A 17,716-nucleotide genomic window follows, 5' to 3' on the forward strand; every position below is an offset into this window, starting at 1 on the left:
GAGTTAGGAATAGGTTAGGTTAGTTAGGGTTAATTACAGATTAGGTTAGTTAAGGTTATGGTTAGATTACGTAGTGTTGGGGTTAGGGCCGCTTTGAATAGATTTCAGCTTTGACATCAAAATTGACTAATTTTTTAAGTTAATTTGCGGTATCTTTTAAATATGCAACTCTGGGTTAGAAGTACAATTTTCAATCACATTCTTTATTCAATAGCTAGCACATCGAACCATTACTAGACGATGATTAATTAGGGCTGTTTAAATTTAACCAATGTGAAAGATATTAATTGGTCAAGCGGACCACGAAAACTAGTGAATTTAATAAGTTAAAATGAAGTATACTTCACTAAAGCTCTCCATTTCATTCAAAAGGTGGGGTTGAGATGGAAAGTTAGTGCCCGAGTGGATCGAAGTGACGATAGCTCAAGTGGTCGAGCAGCGGCGTATCTAGCCGAAGTTCGTGGGTTCGAATCCCGCTCGTGACACTGACTTTTTATCTCAACTAAAAACCTTAATTAATTGAAAGTTTTTAATTAAAACATGGATTTTTTCGAAATTTCACTTAAACAAGCAATGTTTTGGTGGAAGAACAGTTTTTATAAAAGTTCGTCTGCAAAGAGTCTTATAAACGGGTAAAATGAATTTTTTAAGAACATTTTGCTCCAAAAAGTATGTAAATTTAAAATTTGGCTTAAATGCGGAGGAGATTTTTTTTGAACTGTTTGAAGAAAAAAATACCTAAGCTTCGGAGTCAAAATATCGACAGCAAAAACCGTTTTCAACTGTAGATGCTCAGTTTGACTTGATTCTTTTCTTTTTCTTCGTTTTATGTTTTGAACACGTTAACTGCCAACCAACTGGAAAGAATGAGACAGAATTGGATTCAGAATTTTCAAAAATTCCATATTTTTCGTCCTAATTAATTTTTTTATTGCATTAGTCAAATGAGTCCTGTCATACAGTTGGCCTTAATTTCCAACTATCCATTGGGTGCTACAGAACCACTGTGTCGGTCAAACTACTTAAAAATACTTTTTTCATGCTATTCTAAATTAAAAATCTATGTGTTATTGCGAGATTCGAACCTAGAACGGTATTTACGGCAAAGTATTGCTCAACCGAATGCCCTAACCACTCGCCCTCTGCGGTACGCTTCTTTCCTTAACATCACATAAAAATTATGTCGTGAAATTTATCATAAGTGTTTATCATATACTAATAAATCTACATTTGGACAAAATTGGTTGTAAGGATGTACATGGGTCTTAAAGATGATTTGTTTTGTGCAATCTGTAATATTAACATACCTAAAAATTCTTGCTATTATCATTTATTATTAATATTGTGTATTGTTACTAATTAAAAACATAAAATCCATAGGAATAACCGAGGGAATCTGGTTTGTGAGACGGTGAAGGTATTGTTTTTTTAAATCTGCCCAACTGAAAACCAGGATTTGTTGAAACTTTGGATTATTATAGTTTATTTAAGTTATTGTTAATACTCGAAAATTAGTTAAAATCGTAAAATATCTGACCACGGGGTCCGAAGCAGTACCGGTTTGCAAGCCTTTTCTCCAAAAAGACTCATTTCCATTAATATCTCCTAACTGATCTACCAAATTTGATGAAATTAATCGTAATTATTGAACAGACGGCTATCAATCTGTTATTAAAGATGTTTATCCAATTCGCCCTCCGGGTACTCATAACATACTGTACATTATTGTCTGAAAATATTACGAATTGAGAACATATTAAGGATTGCATCAGTCAGATGACCTCCGTGATACCCCAAACGGCAATTGAAAGTTTCCTTTAAATCCCAGTATTGATGATTGATTTAATTTAATTTTATTTAATAGTCAAAATTCATCGGGGTTTTTAGATGATTTAGGTTGAGCAAACTGGAGCTGGAATAAGTTCGTATCGCGCATACAGTAGTCAATGAATTTATTTGACAATTTAAACTATGTGAGTTGTGTACAATGAGATTTTTTCTTGATTTTTTACATTTTTAAAACAATTACAACTCTAAAAATACTGTAAGAACCAAATTGCATGTGTGGAGAACTCACTCGATGTTATGCCTATAGTAGAAATAAATAATGACTTTTAGAACATCATTTTTTAATTTTTCTTCGTTGGTATAGGGTAAGGTTTGATCCATAAAAAGGACGGTTAACAATTTTTTCTAGAAGTTTTGATTAGAATCTTTGGATATGTTGGGAGTTTGAAGGTTTGGTTGACCCCTAAAGTTCTATATTATGAGAACTGTGATATACATCAAACTTAGCAAAGTTGAAGTTTGTATCGTCTGTCGATTAGTGCTGACATCAGTTTGTAATGTCTGTTTAGTTTGTAATGTAAGTGTAAAAGAACATACTTCGACAGAGGTAGTGTAATACGTCTAAGTTTGAAGTCATTGTATCTTCTTTGAATTTATTTTAATTACCCACTTTTTGGACCGAAAAAACCCTGCACATAGTTTTGAAGGTTTCTGTTTGCAAAGACTGGATCTTTAAGCGGGAAAGGATTGCTATATGGTCAGTAAAATTGTATAGAATTGTTTCTGGCAGGTTAAGAACGTCAGCAGTATATATCGTATAAAGAAGAGGTTCAAGAATGTTCCCTTGCGTTACGCCTGGACGGTCAGGATAGATAGAGGCATTGTGCCTTGCCTGAACTCTGAAGTAACGGTTAGACAGATAAAATAGATTTAATAGTAGGTGCTGGTATGATGCTCTTCAGCTTCCCCAGCTTCAAAGGATCAAGGAAGACACCCGAGCAACACTGCTTCTGATCAGGAAAGGATGAAATGAAATCCACAGCAGAAATTGAATTATTTATAAAAAAAAGTTCCTTCCGGATTTGAAATTGACTTTACAACATTGATGTTATCATTTCCTGCAAGGTCTAGCAAACACAGTGAAAGCTGTCAGAAATCTACACGCGATGATAATTTTCATCCTTACGTTTTATAAACAGTGCTGATATATGCTGCTTATAGGAAATATTTCTGAATAAGGTAGTACGGTTGAATAGTCAAAGGTCGTTTAATCAATTGAATGTGGAGGTTTGACACGAGTCGGTCCGCTCGGGTAAAGTTTTGCAACGGTGTCGCAACAGGGAGGATATAAGGTGAAGGAGAGCCGCATATCAGAGTCGGAATATTGTAATATTACAATAGGAACATGTCGGCCCTATCGGGTCAACAAATTATGAAACGGCTGGGACAAACGTGTCAACAGGCAGTCGTGGTAATTGGGTCGTACGACCCAGTTTCGGACATGCAAAGCTCAAGGAAAGATCTTCACCTCAGGCGAAGCCGGAGGCCGGTGCGAAAACAAGACGTCAAACTGTGAAATATTACGATGATGCCATGATACAATAACGATGAATAAATTGAAGTTTAAAAATAAATTGATTGACCGAAATGAGTCTTCCACCTGTCTTGTGATGTAAGCTTTTTCAGTTCCTTCTTTTTAAAAAATCAGCCGTCCTTGGTGAAAATAAATTCCAGAAAGACAGATACACATGATTCATTGAAATTACAACATGACGTACTAAAAGTATGAAAAACGGATTTACTTAGTAAAACAGAAATATACCAACATGAAGGAAAATAATAGTCCTTCACACTGGCTATATCACATTTAATTATCAACTCAAAAAATGTGAAAAACTAAAACAGAAACATGCGAAGAAAAAAGTAAGATTTTCATGAAGAAACAGGAACATCGATACGTTATAGAACTGAAAAGCATTAACATCCCTCTCACTCTCTCTCTCTCTCTCTCACTCTCTCCATCTTTCATCTTACCTCTTTCACTGTCTCATCTCTATCTTTCTTTATCTAACTATATGTTTCATTCCCTCCCTCCATTTCTCTCTCATTCCGTCTCTTTCATCATACTTCTTTGACTAGCTTATCTTTTTCTCATGTTTCTTTCTTTATCTAACCAATTTGTGTCATTTCTCACTTCCTTTCACATTCTCTCTCGCTCTCTCTCTCTTTCTCACTCTCACTCTCACTCTCACTCTCTCTCTCTCTCTCTCTCTCTTTCTCATCTTACCTTTTTGATCATATCTTCTCTATTTCCTGTTTCTTTCTTTAGGTAACCATCTGTTTCATTCCCGTCCTTCCTTTCTTCTATCGCTTTCTCATTTTACCTCTTACCTCTTTGACCATCTCTTGTCTATCTCCTGTTTCTTTTTTTATCTAACCATTTGTTTCATTCCCTCTCTTTCTCTCTCTCTCTCTCTCTCTCACTCTCTCTCTCTGACTCTCTCTCTCTCTCTCTCTCTCTCTGTTTCTTTCTTCCTCTCTCGCTCTCTCATCTTACCTTTTTGACCAACTCTTCCTATCTCCTGTTTTTCTGTTTATCTAACCACTGTTTCATTCTCAACCTCCCTTTCTCTCTCTCTCTCTCTCACTCTCTCTCTCTCTCTCTCTCTCTCTTTCTCTCTGTTTCATCTTACTTCTTTGACCATCTCTTGTCTATCTCCTGTTTCTTTTTTTATCTAACCATTTGTTTCATTCTCTCTCTTTCACTTTCTCTCTCTCGCACACTTTAACACTATCTCTCTCTCTCTCTCTCTCATTCTCTATGTTTCATCTTACTTCTTTGACTATCTGTATATTTTCTCCTGTTTCTGTCTTTATCTAACCATCTGCTCCATTCTCTCTCTTTCACTTTCTCTCTCTCGCACACTTTAACACACACTCTCTCTCTCTCTCTCTCTCTCTCTCTCTCTCTCATTTCTTCTTCTTTTTAACTGATCATTAACGCAGGCCGACAAAATTCTAAAATTTTCCATCAAACCTCTTAATTTCTTTAAATTCCCGATTTTTATGTTTTAGTACAAATATCATCACTCAAATCCACAAATTAGTAAGGACGCAGAAACTATGTACTAAATCATCTAACTGTCAATGGTTACTGTTTGTAATAATCCACGAAAGACCGGCAGGAATAATTCGATTTATTAAAAGTTTAACTGCAACAAAATCAAAATTATAAATTTATGTGATTAATTATTAAACAATCAAATTCAATACAGATTTAGGGGAAATCATGATACTTGGTTGTAAAAATTGTAATTGTAAATATTATGATTTTTTCCGTATAAAATGTTACAAAATTCTCCGCGCGCAGTTATTATTGCTATATCGATTTGGAGCTTCTCTTTATTTTAATAATTAATTTAATGATACGGCGAATAATAATAGCTGCAGCTAACACCTATCTGATGTTACGTCCCACTCCATCAAACTTGATTAAATAAAGACGTAAATCACAGTTTTTAAGTCAAGCGGATTAGATTGACTTAACCCACATCGTTTTTTAATTTTTTTATTGATTTCTTCATTGTCGACCTTTAAAATATAAAAGAGGTCGAAGTTGTCACCACTTTGATTCTTAATTGGCCAAACGGCTTCCAATTGAACGGTGTGGGTGTAGCCCAGGGGTTTGGAAAGACCAAGCCCGATCTGGAACTTTTTTTCTTCTAAGGTGAAGGTCTTTGAGTCAAGGGCCACCAAGCCCAACAATCTAGAGCACTTCCGTCTAGAACTCCTTGAAGACATTTTCTCCTTGGTTCTATAGCTAAATATCCTGTTTAACATTCCATTAAAAAAGCAATGAGACATGGTAAACCTCGTTTTACCATAAATGATCATTGAACGCCAGGCTAAGCCGTACTTTTTTTCCTACTTTCATGGGAAATAAAACTTTTTTTTTTTAAACTAATCCATTTACAAGGCGCGTATATATTTTTTTTACAAAGAATAGTGTTACAATGGTATCATCTTAAACCTGTTTTTACTCTAAAATGTTACCAGTATATCAAAGAATCTACAGTTAAAAAGCTATCTTTAAAAAAGCAATTTTTGAGATGTGCCAAGATTATGAAATAACCCCTTTACAGGTCGTAAGTTATTCCGGGTGTTGTTTAGATGGTTATCCTTGGAGTTTTACTAAGTCTTGTTTCTCTGACCAGATTTCCAGCTATCTGGAGACACTGTATGTCCCTTTTTCTTTGTCTTTTGGGATCTTCGATGTCCACTATGTGCTTGAAATGTCAAGGTGATAAAGACCACGATCCGAACTTTGTATTATGCCAATTAGAATTTACGCCCGTCGTGGCTTGTTTCGGCATTTATTATTATTCATGCAACTTAGTTGTTCCGAAAGAACGTGTGGTTTTTCCTTATGTTTCTGTTTAAATGAACTTCTGCTCAACGATTTTTAATTTTGATTTTATTTTTTAGAAGGGTCAGTACTATCGGCTTTGGATCAAATTTAAGCAAGAAAAGTCTTGTGTATTTGACATAGAATATACGTAACGATGGCGAGTTTCACGTTCATCAAGTTACTCCAGAACTTGATTTGTAATTTTCACAAAAAGAATTTAAAACATTCTTGGGATTTTATAAAACCAGTTTGAAGGTTGATTAATATACATACATATTTCAAAAATGCATTTTTTTGTACAAAAGTCGCTGCCCCTTTAACTGAACTTTATATTTTGGAGTTGAAAGCATTTCAGACTTACTTAGCTATTTATTTTCAGATTTTTCCAACTGTATTCACCCTCTTCTAAATCAAATTCATTCTATTTGCAAATTTAATTTGTTCATTTGTAAAATAATTATTCGCTCTTTTTTCAAACCTGTTTTGCAAAAAGTTAAATTTTATTTGCAAAAGGGTGAATTTAATTTGTATTTAAACATTAAATTCACCTTTCGATTTAATAAATTTAAAATGAAATAAGTGAGATTAATTTGAAAAAAAGTCAAATTGATTTACATAAGGATGCATTTAATTGATTTTGATTTGCAAAAGGCTAAATTTAATTTTCAAACAGCTGACTTTAATTTTCAAAAGGTAGAATTTCATTTACAAAAGGTGAAATTGTTAAATAATTGTAAACGTCGTTAAATATTTTTAAAAAGGTTTAATATGATTTGCGAGAAGAGAAATTGTTTTACAGGGCAGAACTTAATTTGCAAATGACAAAATTTACTTTGCAAAAGGGTGAATTTAATTCGAAAAATGCTCAATATGGTTAGCAGAAAGGTGAATTTAAATTGAAAACGGGTAAAATTGGTTTGCAAAAGGATTAATTAATTTTTAAAAGGATGAAATTTATTTGAAAAAGGGTGAATTTAATTTGAGAAAGGTTGAAATTGATTTGCAAAACGATGACTTTAATTTGCAAAAGGGTGACATTGATTTGAAAAAGGGTGAATTTAATTTTCAAAAAGTTTAAATTGATGCAAAAGGTTGAATTTAAATTGAAAAAAGATAAAATTAGTTTGCAAATAGATGATTTTTTTGTTGAAAAAGATTCAATTAATTTGCAAAAGGGAGAATTTTATTTGCATAAGACTGAACTTCATTTACAAAAGACTAAATCTGATTAGCAAAAGTGTGAAATTAAACTAAAAATGAGTGAAATTGGTTTGCAAAAGAGTGAATTTAATTTTCAAAAGGATGAAATTAATTTGTAAATGGGTAAATTTGATTTGTAAAATGGTGAATTTAATTTGAAAATCCTTTTACATCAGTCTCATTCAATCCCCAATATAAAGGACTGTAGTATGATCACCTCCTTCATCTTCAACCACTCAATTTCACTCTCAATCATCAAGATGCTTTCCTGACCTTTTACCAGTTGGTTTACAGCACCCACAAAACATCTTAACGTAGTAGACGTAGAAACAATATATAGGATTTAATTGTTGAAAAGTTATTAGTTGTACCATAGTTGTCTTTATTAAAATGCAGTCCGAACTGTTTTTTTTAATTATTATTATTATTAATATTATTATTATTTGACAATCCTTGGCTATCTTGGTCCGCTTATTCTCGCTGAATATTTTGGTCAGTGTTATAGAGAAAATGTCGAAATCTTTAGTTAGATATTTCAGATTGGAAAGACAGTGAGATTGCAAAAACCGTGCAAGTTATGCTTAAGGGAAATGAAATATTCAAGTTCTGTTTTAGCACGTACACTATTATTTGCAGTGCGTACAAGGCAAAAATAATAATGACACGTATGAGTCCGTTGAATCAGTTGTTGTTGTTTTTCTTCGAAAAATTGATTTACAAAAAAAATATAAAAAATTCTCTGATGAGCACTGATTTTGATGATATAATTAAAAGGCACGATGGCCACGTAATTGCCGGCCCGGGTCGAAATAATCGGGCATCAAGGTGTAATTGAGGTACGTGGTTCGGTTATAAAGCGCGATCCGAGCGTATTAGGAAGTCCGAAACGCTAGGGAAATATTTTCGCCAATAGGCTTTTAATTGAATCGCATTTTTAGACGTGACCCCTCTATGATCTTAGTTGCGAAACTACACTTATGCCATGCGACCTCGGGCTGGCTAAATTGAGTAGAAGTCATGTGTGCAATATCACAAAAAGAGATAAACAATTGGTGTGTGAAAAGTTGCGCACTTGCACCAGTGTCCTTAGAAACGACGAGATTTTCCGATAGCTTTAGGATATCCGGAAAAGACCAAGGCCATTTTTCAACATGATTTAAGGTTTATCCCATGGATTTGATTAACCTTTTTTACCTTAAGGCATTAGTTGTAGATAAAATAACACAAATAGAAAACAATACACAAAAGCACAATAAATTACATTCACACATTAAAATGTATTTTCTTTACCCCTGAGTACTCGATATTCCTTGGGGTAATTGGGGATATGCCTCTCCATTCACGCTAATAAATTACATTTAAACAACCTCAAAGTTTTCGATATTCCTCGGGGTCTTAGAAAAAGCCCTCCCATTCAATAATAAATTACATGTACATTGCAAATGCATCCACTCCCCCCCCCCAGTGTACTCGATATTCCACAGGGTAAATGGGAAAGGCCCAGCCAGTCACGCTACTAAATACATGCACACACCAAAATTCATTCACTCTACTCTGGAGTACTCGATATACGTGGTGATTGGAGATAATCCTCTCAATTCGCGCTAATAAATTACATTCATACAACAGAATTCGCTAACACTACCCCACAGAACTCAATATTCTTCAGAGTAATTGGAAATATGCCCTGAGTATTATCGATTACTTTCCTTGGGGTAATTGGGGATATGCCCGTCTATTCACGCTAATAAATTACATTTATATAACCCCAGAATAATTGATATTCCTCGGAGTGATTAGGAAAGAAAACCTTCCATTCACGCTAATAAATTACATGCACACATTAAAATTCTTTCTCTCTCCCCCTGAGTACTCTATATTCCTTGGGGTGATTGGGGATATGCCCCTCCATTCACGCTAATAGATTACATTTATATAACCCCAGAATAATTGATATTCCTCGGGGTAATTAAGAAAGAAGACCTTCCATTCACGCTAATAAATTACAGGCCCACATTAAAATTCATTCTCTCTACCCCTGAGTACTCGATATTCCTTGGGGTGATTGGGGATATGCCCCTCCATTCACGCTAATAAATTACATTTAAACAAGCCCAAAGGTTTCGATATTCCTCGGGGTCTTAGAAAAAGCCCTCCCATTCACTAATAAATTACATGTACATAGCAAAAGCATCCTCCCCCCCCCAGTATACTCGATATTCCTCAGGGTAAATGGTAACAAGCCCAGCCAGTCACGCTAATAAATTACATGCACACACACCAAAACTCATTCACTCTACTATGGAGTACTCGATATACCTCGGGCTATTTGGACTTAATCTTCTCCATTCGCGCTAATAAATTATATTCATACAGCACACTTGTCCACATTGCCCATGATTACTCGATATTCATCGGGATAATTGGGAACAGTTTTGCCATTTACGGTATTAAATTACACGCATACATTAAAATTCAATATCTCTACCCCTGAGTACTCGATATTCCTTGGGGTGATTGGGGATATGCCCCTCCATTCTCGCTAATAAATTACATTTATACAACTCCAGAATAATTCATATTCTTCGGAGTAATAAGGAAAGAAGACCTTCCATTCACGCTAATAAATTACATGCACACATTAAAATTCATTCTCTCTATCCCTGAGTATTTGATATTCATTAGGGTAATTGGGGATATGCCCCTCCATTCACGCTAATAGATTACATTTATATAACCCCAGAAAATTGATATTCCTAGGGGTAATTAGGAAAGAAGACCTTCCATTCACGCTAATAAATTACAGGCACAAATTAAAATTCTTTCTCACTACCCCTGAGTACTCGATATTCCTTGGGCTAATTGGGGATAGCCCCTCCATTCACGCTAATAGATTACATTTATATAACCCCAGAAAATTGATATTCCTCGGGGTCTTAGGCATAGCCTTACCATTCACGCTAATAAATTACAAGCACACATTAAAATTCATTCACACACCCCAGTGTACTCGATATTCCTCAGACTAATTGGAAATAATCACATACATGAAGGTATCACAATGATCTATACACAATTAAAAACATTTATGGACCTGAGATATTGGGTCAGCGTTCTGTGCCTTCTACCATGCCTCACGGTCGCTCATATGTCGAGATGTATTTCCTGCTTTGTAGGCTTAGTTTTTCTACTATCTGTCATTATGTACTCTAACGTGATAAGTTCTCCACACCACGGGCACATACATGATCTCACACGCATTGTTGGACGAGTGTATTCTTGGTATGAACTACGTCCGGTCTGGTAAAGATGAACTTTACCCTTCTAGATTTCGGCAGATTCTCCAATCAGTTTGCAATCGTTTTTTGTAAATCCGCGGGACGCTGAGTGGGTGGGGTCGTGGGGTCGTGTGGTCTTATCTTAACTACGTTGCCTTTATCTGCATGTTCGTTCCCGTTATACAAATTGGTTCACAAGCTTTAAAAGCAAACATGCAAAAGATTTTTTTAAAGAAAATCTTTTGTATTGTACACACTTAAACTTTTAAAATCATAAAATAGTAATTAATTTACTCCACAACTATACAATTCGAGCTTTGCAACGATACTTGCTTAATAAGCTCCGTCACGACTTTTTCGACGCCGTCCTTGAAATAGATGCAATATAATTAATTATTAACAGTCCGACAATTTTATGTTAACTATGAGAGTGGGTGTCGAAAGCGTTCCGAATTATGTGCGCACAGCCATAGCCAATCTGAAATTACGGATTGATTATTAGCATAGGAAGCAAATTAAAAAAACATATCTCATAGAGACGCATGGATTCTGTGAGCTCAAGCCCGACAATAATTACGGAAAATAAGCCTTAATATTATTTAAGAATTTAATTATAACGATCGAGTGATAAAGTTGTGTCCATAACAGAAAGGATGAACTGAACGTCAGCTGGACAATCTTTTAATCCGGTTTTGATAACTTTTTTCGCCGGTTCAGCATTCGGCATTTTTTGTTTTAACCTTTACCTCCTGATGTAATTGGCCCCAAAATAGTGATTCGTTGCGTAACAGTTCAATGATTTATTTTTTTTTTAATCTGAACAAATTAAAAATAGGCCTAGAAGGAAGAAACAAAAATAATGACCTTAGGAAAAGAAGACTCCGCAAACAAAAAGGAGGAACCTTCAATTTTGTCGCCAAAAAATATAATAAAAATGAGAAAATGCTACAAAACAAATTGATAAATATATTTCCTATTGATTTAAATTACCTTAAAAATTAAAAAAAACTTTAACCGTAAAGTACTTCCTAATATACAATAAAAAGTGCAACAAACTATACAAAAATAAAGTTTATAACAATCATCTGTTTGTAAAAAAAAAAAATATTTTGGATTATTTACTTGTTCCTTGCATCTTGGCTGTTGGCTGTTGTACCTGTCTATACCTCAGGTTCACTTATTCTTATGCTGCTGGATCGCAAGCATCGCTCTTAAGCCAAATGCCCAAGATCTAGGATCAGCTAGGTCGTTCCGGCCCCCAGCGCATGCAAAACATCATCTAACCTAAAACTAACTCCGCACAAGTAAATACATTCACACCTATGTACATTTCACTAATTCTGATTAGTCTGTGGAATACTCGATATTCCTCCATCGACCTGCACACAGTATTAAAAATCTAATCGAAATTAGGGTCGATGGTAACGCTATATTTCACCAAAAACCCTCACTACTCACACTAATAAATACACTCTCTCAAACAAAACGCATAAAACATATCAATGTACATTGAAAAAACCCCGCATCCACCAAAAAGCGGAATAGGGTAAAAACTCGCTACTGTGCCTGAGAACCATTCTCAAATTCGGCAACATGCCTACAAGCTCTCTATAAGGAGCCAAGATTTGACAAGTTTCTATTATTGATCACATTGAGCAACCTTTCTATGCATAACAGGCACATACGCGGGCTTGGGCCTAGGAGAAATTTATCTTCGTTTTTCAACCGCGTATGACCTATCCTTCATCAGGTAAGGACGAGTCCTTGTTTTCGGCTCGGGTTCTCGGGAGTGGGGCAATAATATTGTGATATTTCTTGTTGAGGTTTATATGGTGACTTAGATTTTATTATTACTTTTATGTTGTCCTCATGAGCAACTATTTTTTAATAATTATACTTATTATTAAATTACCGTAAATAACCGATAATTATAGGTTTATAAGTAAAGTTTGTTATCAAATAAAAACTAATTAAAAAACTGGCTGGAAGTGCTAAGTAAAATAGTTCACATCATCAAGTATCATAATTTGCTGAAATGCCATAAATCGAGCATAATTTGACGATGGACGCATTCGCCTAATTCTTCAACATATGGGGAAATGATTGATGGATAACCAAACCCTATCTGACCCGTTCATAACCCTAACACGAACCGATACCTTCACTCCCAATAAATTCAAAATCGAAGAGGAAAAATGATCACACAAAAAACCTGAATTTTTGGATTTTGTTTATCCAGCCCAGTTAGTTATAGTTAATAGTTAAATTTTGTCATTCATATTCAATCAGTCAAAACCCATCTTTGACAGCCTAACCCTAACCCTACCTAACTTAATCAAACCGGTCCTCAATTTATCGTGAACGCACTCCCATATTTTTTCACTTTCACGATAAAACATTAAAGGTGGATATTAACCTAACCCTAACCTTACCTTCTTAACCTAACCTGTCCTCAATTAATCGTGAACGCACTCCCATATTTTCTCACTGTCACGATAAAACATTAAAGGTGGATATTAACCTAACCCTAACCTTACCTCCTTAACCTAACCTGTCCCCAACTAATCGTGAACGCACTCCCATATTTTCTCACTTTCACGAAAAAACATTAAAGGTGTGTATTAAGTTAACCCAAACCTAACCTTACATAACTTAACCCAACCTGTTCCGAATTAATCGTGAACATACTCCACATTTTCTCACTTTCACGAAAAAACATTAAAGGTGGATATTAAGTTAACCTAACCTTACCTATCTTAACCTAACCTGTCCCTTATCCTACATTTGTATATCTAGCTCAAAAACAAATCCATGTTAGAAAAAAGCACACAGACAAAATAACTCTAAGACCAACAACTACAAATAGACAAATTGACCCAAGAGGCGAGAACAGGTTGGCCATTATCCTTTCCATAATAAATTCAACTGTAGTATAATTTCGGACAGGCTAGATGTTTTGATCTGGATAATATTTTCATCTCATAAATTTTATAAATTTTGTCCGGTGAAAAGGAAACCTCACGGGGGAGTTTTTTTTGTGTACATTTGAGAAATATCTCTGGGGCAAATGATATTTGTAAACAACTTTCTCCACTTCCTCCTTATCCTTCCTTCACGGAATCGGTCATTTAATAACTTTTTCAATTAAAACCAATTTTCCTTTCTGTTAATAATGGCTATAATTTGATGAATTAGTGCTTAACAACTCTGTGTTTTAGTTCATGAAAACCTAAAATATAAACAAAAATATACTCTTGGACAATCTTAAAAGGTTGTCCAAAGCTTATAGGTTTTTGTTTTTGTAATTTTTGAAGTTATATAAAAAAATATTATTATTAAACTACGATATCAAGGGAATTTTTTACGGTTTGAACTTCATTTTTTTAACAACACTCATTAACCATTACTATTAAAATTAAAAGTTTCTCAGTGCAAAACCAATAAGTAGGAATTTCAACAAAAACCGTGAGATTTCTAGAAATTTTAAGGTATTTTCATCGAAAAAAAAATAGTTTAAATGTTTTAAAATAGGAACAAATTTATTAAGCTTAAAAAAAAATCATAAATCGTCCATTCTTGGGCTGTTACGAAATCCGGCTTATCCTCTTTTCACAAGCCGGATAGATTGCTCATCCTATAATCCGAATGTCTCTGGGATTATAAATCCCGTTTCTTGTTGCTAAATACGTGAAGGGGAGAATGTATTCGAAGACAATAGAAAGTATGCGAGTCATGATTGTTTATTATGCGAAATGGAAAAGATGAGTCCTTCACCTTTCTTCTGAACTTCTGAACTGCTTAAAGGCTCGTTTTCGATCCTTCGCGTGTCTAGGAAAATATAGGGGAACGTTAAACGATGACCTAATGTTAAACTACCTGTTTTCGATTTTAACATAATAAAAAAAATGAAACATTTTAGTTCTTAGCTTTGACCTTTGCCGTCTGTTCTGGGCTCTTCGAGCATAAATGAAAACAATCACGTCCTTTCGTCCATTGAGGTCACTGCATAATTTTTTTAACGAGCGGACTTCTTGAGCAAAAACTATTCACCGATCTTCTCCAAATCAAGCATTTTATTATTCTAAATGTCCATAAGTGAACGTCTAATTATTGTTTTCAACCGAGCCTCTTTAGGGATAGGTTTGACGGTCGGCATTTAACGAGGTATCAATGCGCTGACGTAATTTGAGCACGAAGAAAGGTACAAAGGTCTGTCACGACCGGATGCCTGTGAACTTTCGGTGGAACTGTCTCGCCGGACATCGGAGTTTCTTCTGTTTCATGACCCAATCACGAGTTTGAAATTTGATCAGTACAGAGGAAGTTTTGCATTTACTTCCTTAAACTTTCTTCTCGGAGCCTCTTACGAACTTTCGTTTTATTTCAACTTATAAAAGTGTAAGTGGTGAATTTGATTGTAATTCTTTTCCGAAAGGATTTTTATTTTCTAGAGATTTTCTAGCTATTGTGAGATGTACTCTTTTGGAGAGAGACAACAGAACGCTTTGCTTGGCCCATCGCGTGTCGGTTTTTTATTCTTCAGTGCTGGAGGCTTTGAGAACATCTGCTTCTTCAAAAATTGGTAGACAAAACTCATAGACTAGCCAAGGACCTCAGTAGCATTGAATCCGAACCCTTCGATAAAATTCCAAACTACCAGAAAAAAAAAGAAATATTTGCTAAACGGATCATGTTTAAAAAATTAATCCTGGTGAAACAACATCCTAGGGCAGAGGCAAAAGACTTCGTTAAGTAAGTCTTGCCTATACTTACTATACTTAGCTGTATCATGAACGAAAAAACTTTTATTTTTGCTAATAATTCCGAGGTCATCTTGGACCCTAGGTTATGTCTTCAATGAGTGATTAATTTCCATTCGAAGATAATGTAATTAAGAAAAAACACTGATGATAACGAGAAGCTCAAACACGCCTGACAGACCAAAGTGGTGCAAATAGGCAGTCCATAAATGATCAGAAATGACCAAATTGCAGTTTAATCACTTTTTTCAAGAAATAAAACTCGAATTTTTGCTAAATAAGAAGTTGTTTGTTATCCGTTTGATCCAACATTAAAGTACGTTTGTATTGAATTGAGAATTGATGTTTATTTATATTTGTTCGAAAGGATCACATTGTTAATCTCACAGTTGTCATTATCCAACCGGAACTTATACGAAGTAGGAAGATGGGCCAAAGCAACGGGGGTGATCATTGTGTGCTAATCACACGAGGAGGTGGCATTGTTTGTAAATTGTCGCCTCAGAGCCCATGGTCATTCATGGGCCCCGTGATCCTGGAGGAAGAAAGACGCAAGGGCGATTTTCCACATGGAAACATCTCTTCCTCGACAGGAACAATGGAAATAATTGTCAACGTGTATTACAGGCTTATTAAGGGGGCGACATGCCGTCGTGAGATGTCGGATTCGTGTTTGATAAGATTCGCCCTTGAGGAGTATTGACGTGTCTGATCCAACTCGAAAAGAATTTGTTTTTCATAGGGAAACTACACCGTTGTGCAATTCTTTCGGAGGTGGTACAATGAGAAGTTTCGAAAATGTTGATCATGTCATCCGACGTTCATTTTAGAGACATGTTTGTAAGTATGGATATGTTGAGCCTGACATAAAATTTTTTGGCTGGGCTGGGTTAGGCTAGGTTAGGAATCGTTAGGTGGAACCAACCAACGGCCAGTCATTGATTAAATTGGGATGATCAAATTTATCTAATTTAACGTGGATATGTTTTTTGGGCTGGATACACAAATGTTTTTTTACCTGACCATTTTCACGTCATCTATTTTGCGTGACCAGGGAAGTGTGAATGGGTTAGGTTAGGTAGAGGTTATTGCTACGGTTAGGGACGGTTAGGTTAGGTAGTGTTGGGCTTAGGATTGGTAAGGTTAAGTACGGTTACGGTTAAGGACGATGTAGGGTTAGGGCTAAGTAAGGTTACAAGATACGTTCAAAAACATGCATTTCACGCATTTATGTATTTATTTTTTAAACTAAAGTGCGTGAATAAATTTTAAAAAAAACTAGATTGGTATAAAATTCAAAGAGCCTTTTTCACCAGCCATACCATTTAGAAACGTGCTATTTTTAACAAGAATATGTTTTTGGGCTGGATACAAAAATTGTGATGTAAATATTTTTGCATCATCTCGTTTCCGGACTAGGTTATGTTGGTTTGGGGTTAGGAACGAGTTGAAGCAGGGTTAGGTTTTATGGTCAGATTATAGGTTGTTAAGCAAAAATTAACATGAACACATAATATAAAATTTGCACTTATGATTCTTCCTTCTTGAAGGTGGGATAATAGGTCATCTCAAACTCATAAAATTTCCACACATGGATTCAAAAACAAACACGTAGATTTTTACAAAAGTGCATGTAAACTAGGTTTACTACTAGGTAACTACAAAAGAAATAAACTAGGTTGCTTCAAAGTTCAAAGAGCGCGATTTACCCGCCATACATTTCAGAAAGGTGTTATTTTTAACCAGAATATGTTTTTGGGCTGGATACAAAAATTGTGGCGTAAATATTTTTGCATCATCGCGTTTCCGGACTAGGTTATGTTGGTTTAGGGTTAGGAACGAGTTAGGTTAGGTGAAACAGGGTTAAGTTTATGGTCAGATTACAGGTTGTTAAACAAAAATGAACATAGACAGATAATATAAAATTTGCACACATCGATTCTAAACCATGCGTTACACATAGATTTTTACTAATGTGCATGTATAAATTAAAAGAAAAATACTAGATTTTTACAAAATTTAAAGAGCCCTTTTCACCCGCCATACATCTTAGAAACGTGTTATTTTTAACGTGAATGTGTTTTTGGGCCGGATTCAAAAATTATGCCGTAATTATTCGGGCTAGGTTAAGTTGAGTTAGGTTAGGGTTAGGGACGGGTTAAGATGTCTGAAGTAGGGTTAGGGTTATGGTCAGGTTACAAGTTGTTAAACAAAAATGGACACGTTATACATAATATCAACATATACGTTTAAAAACATGCATTACAAGCAGTTAATTGTTT

General features: G+C 35.0%; 1 protein-coding gene across 5 annotated transcripts in view; it reads left to right on the plus strand.

The window, feature by feature from the left end:
* The window catches only part of LOC106670029 (atrial natriuretic peptide-converting enzyme-like), a 111,695-nt gene that overhangs the window by 55,243 nt on the left and 38,736 nt on the right, over positions 1-17,716 (plus strand). Inside the window, exon 1 of one of the 5 annotated variants that reach the window (XM_014400038.2) lies at positions 16,218-16,274. The exons of the other annotated variants lie outside the window; for them this stretch is intronic. Coding sequence (XP_014255524.1) covers positions 16,233-16,274 — 42 coding nt within the window. The 5' untranslated portion in view covers positions 16,218-16,232. Of the gene's footprint in view, positions 1-16,217; positions 16,275-17,716 lie in introns of those variants that run through there. 5 annotated transcript variants of the gene reach the window in all.

Source organism: Cimex lectularius, unplaced genomic scaffold (assembly GCF_000648675.2).
Source record: "Cimex lectularius strain Harlan isolate CLEC.00 unplaced genomic scaffold, Clec_2.1 scaffold92, whole genome shotgun sequence".
Taxonomy (NCBI): Eukaryota; Metazoa; Arthropoda; class Insecta; order Hemiptera; family Cimicidae; genus Cimex; species Cimex lectularius.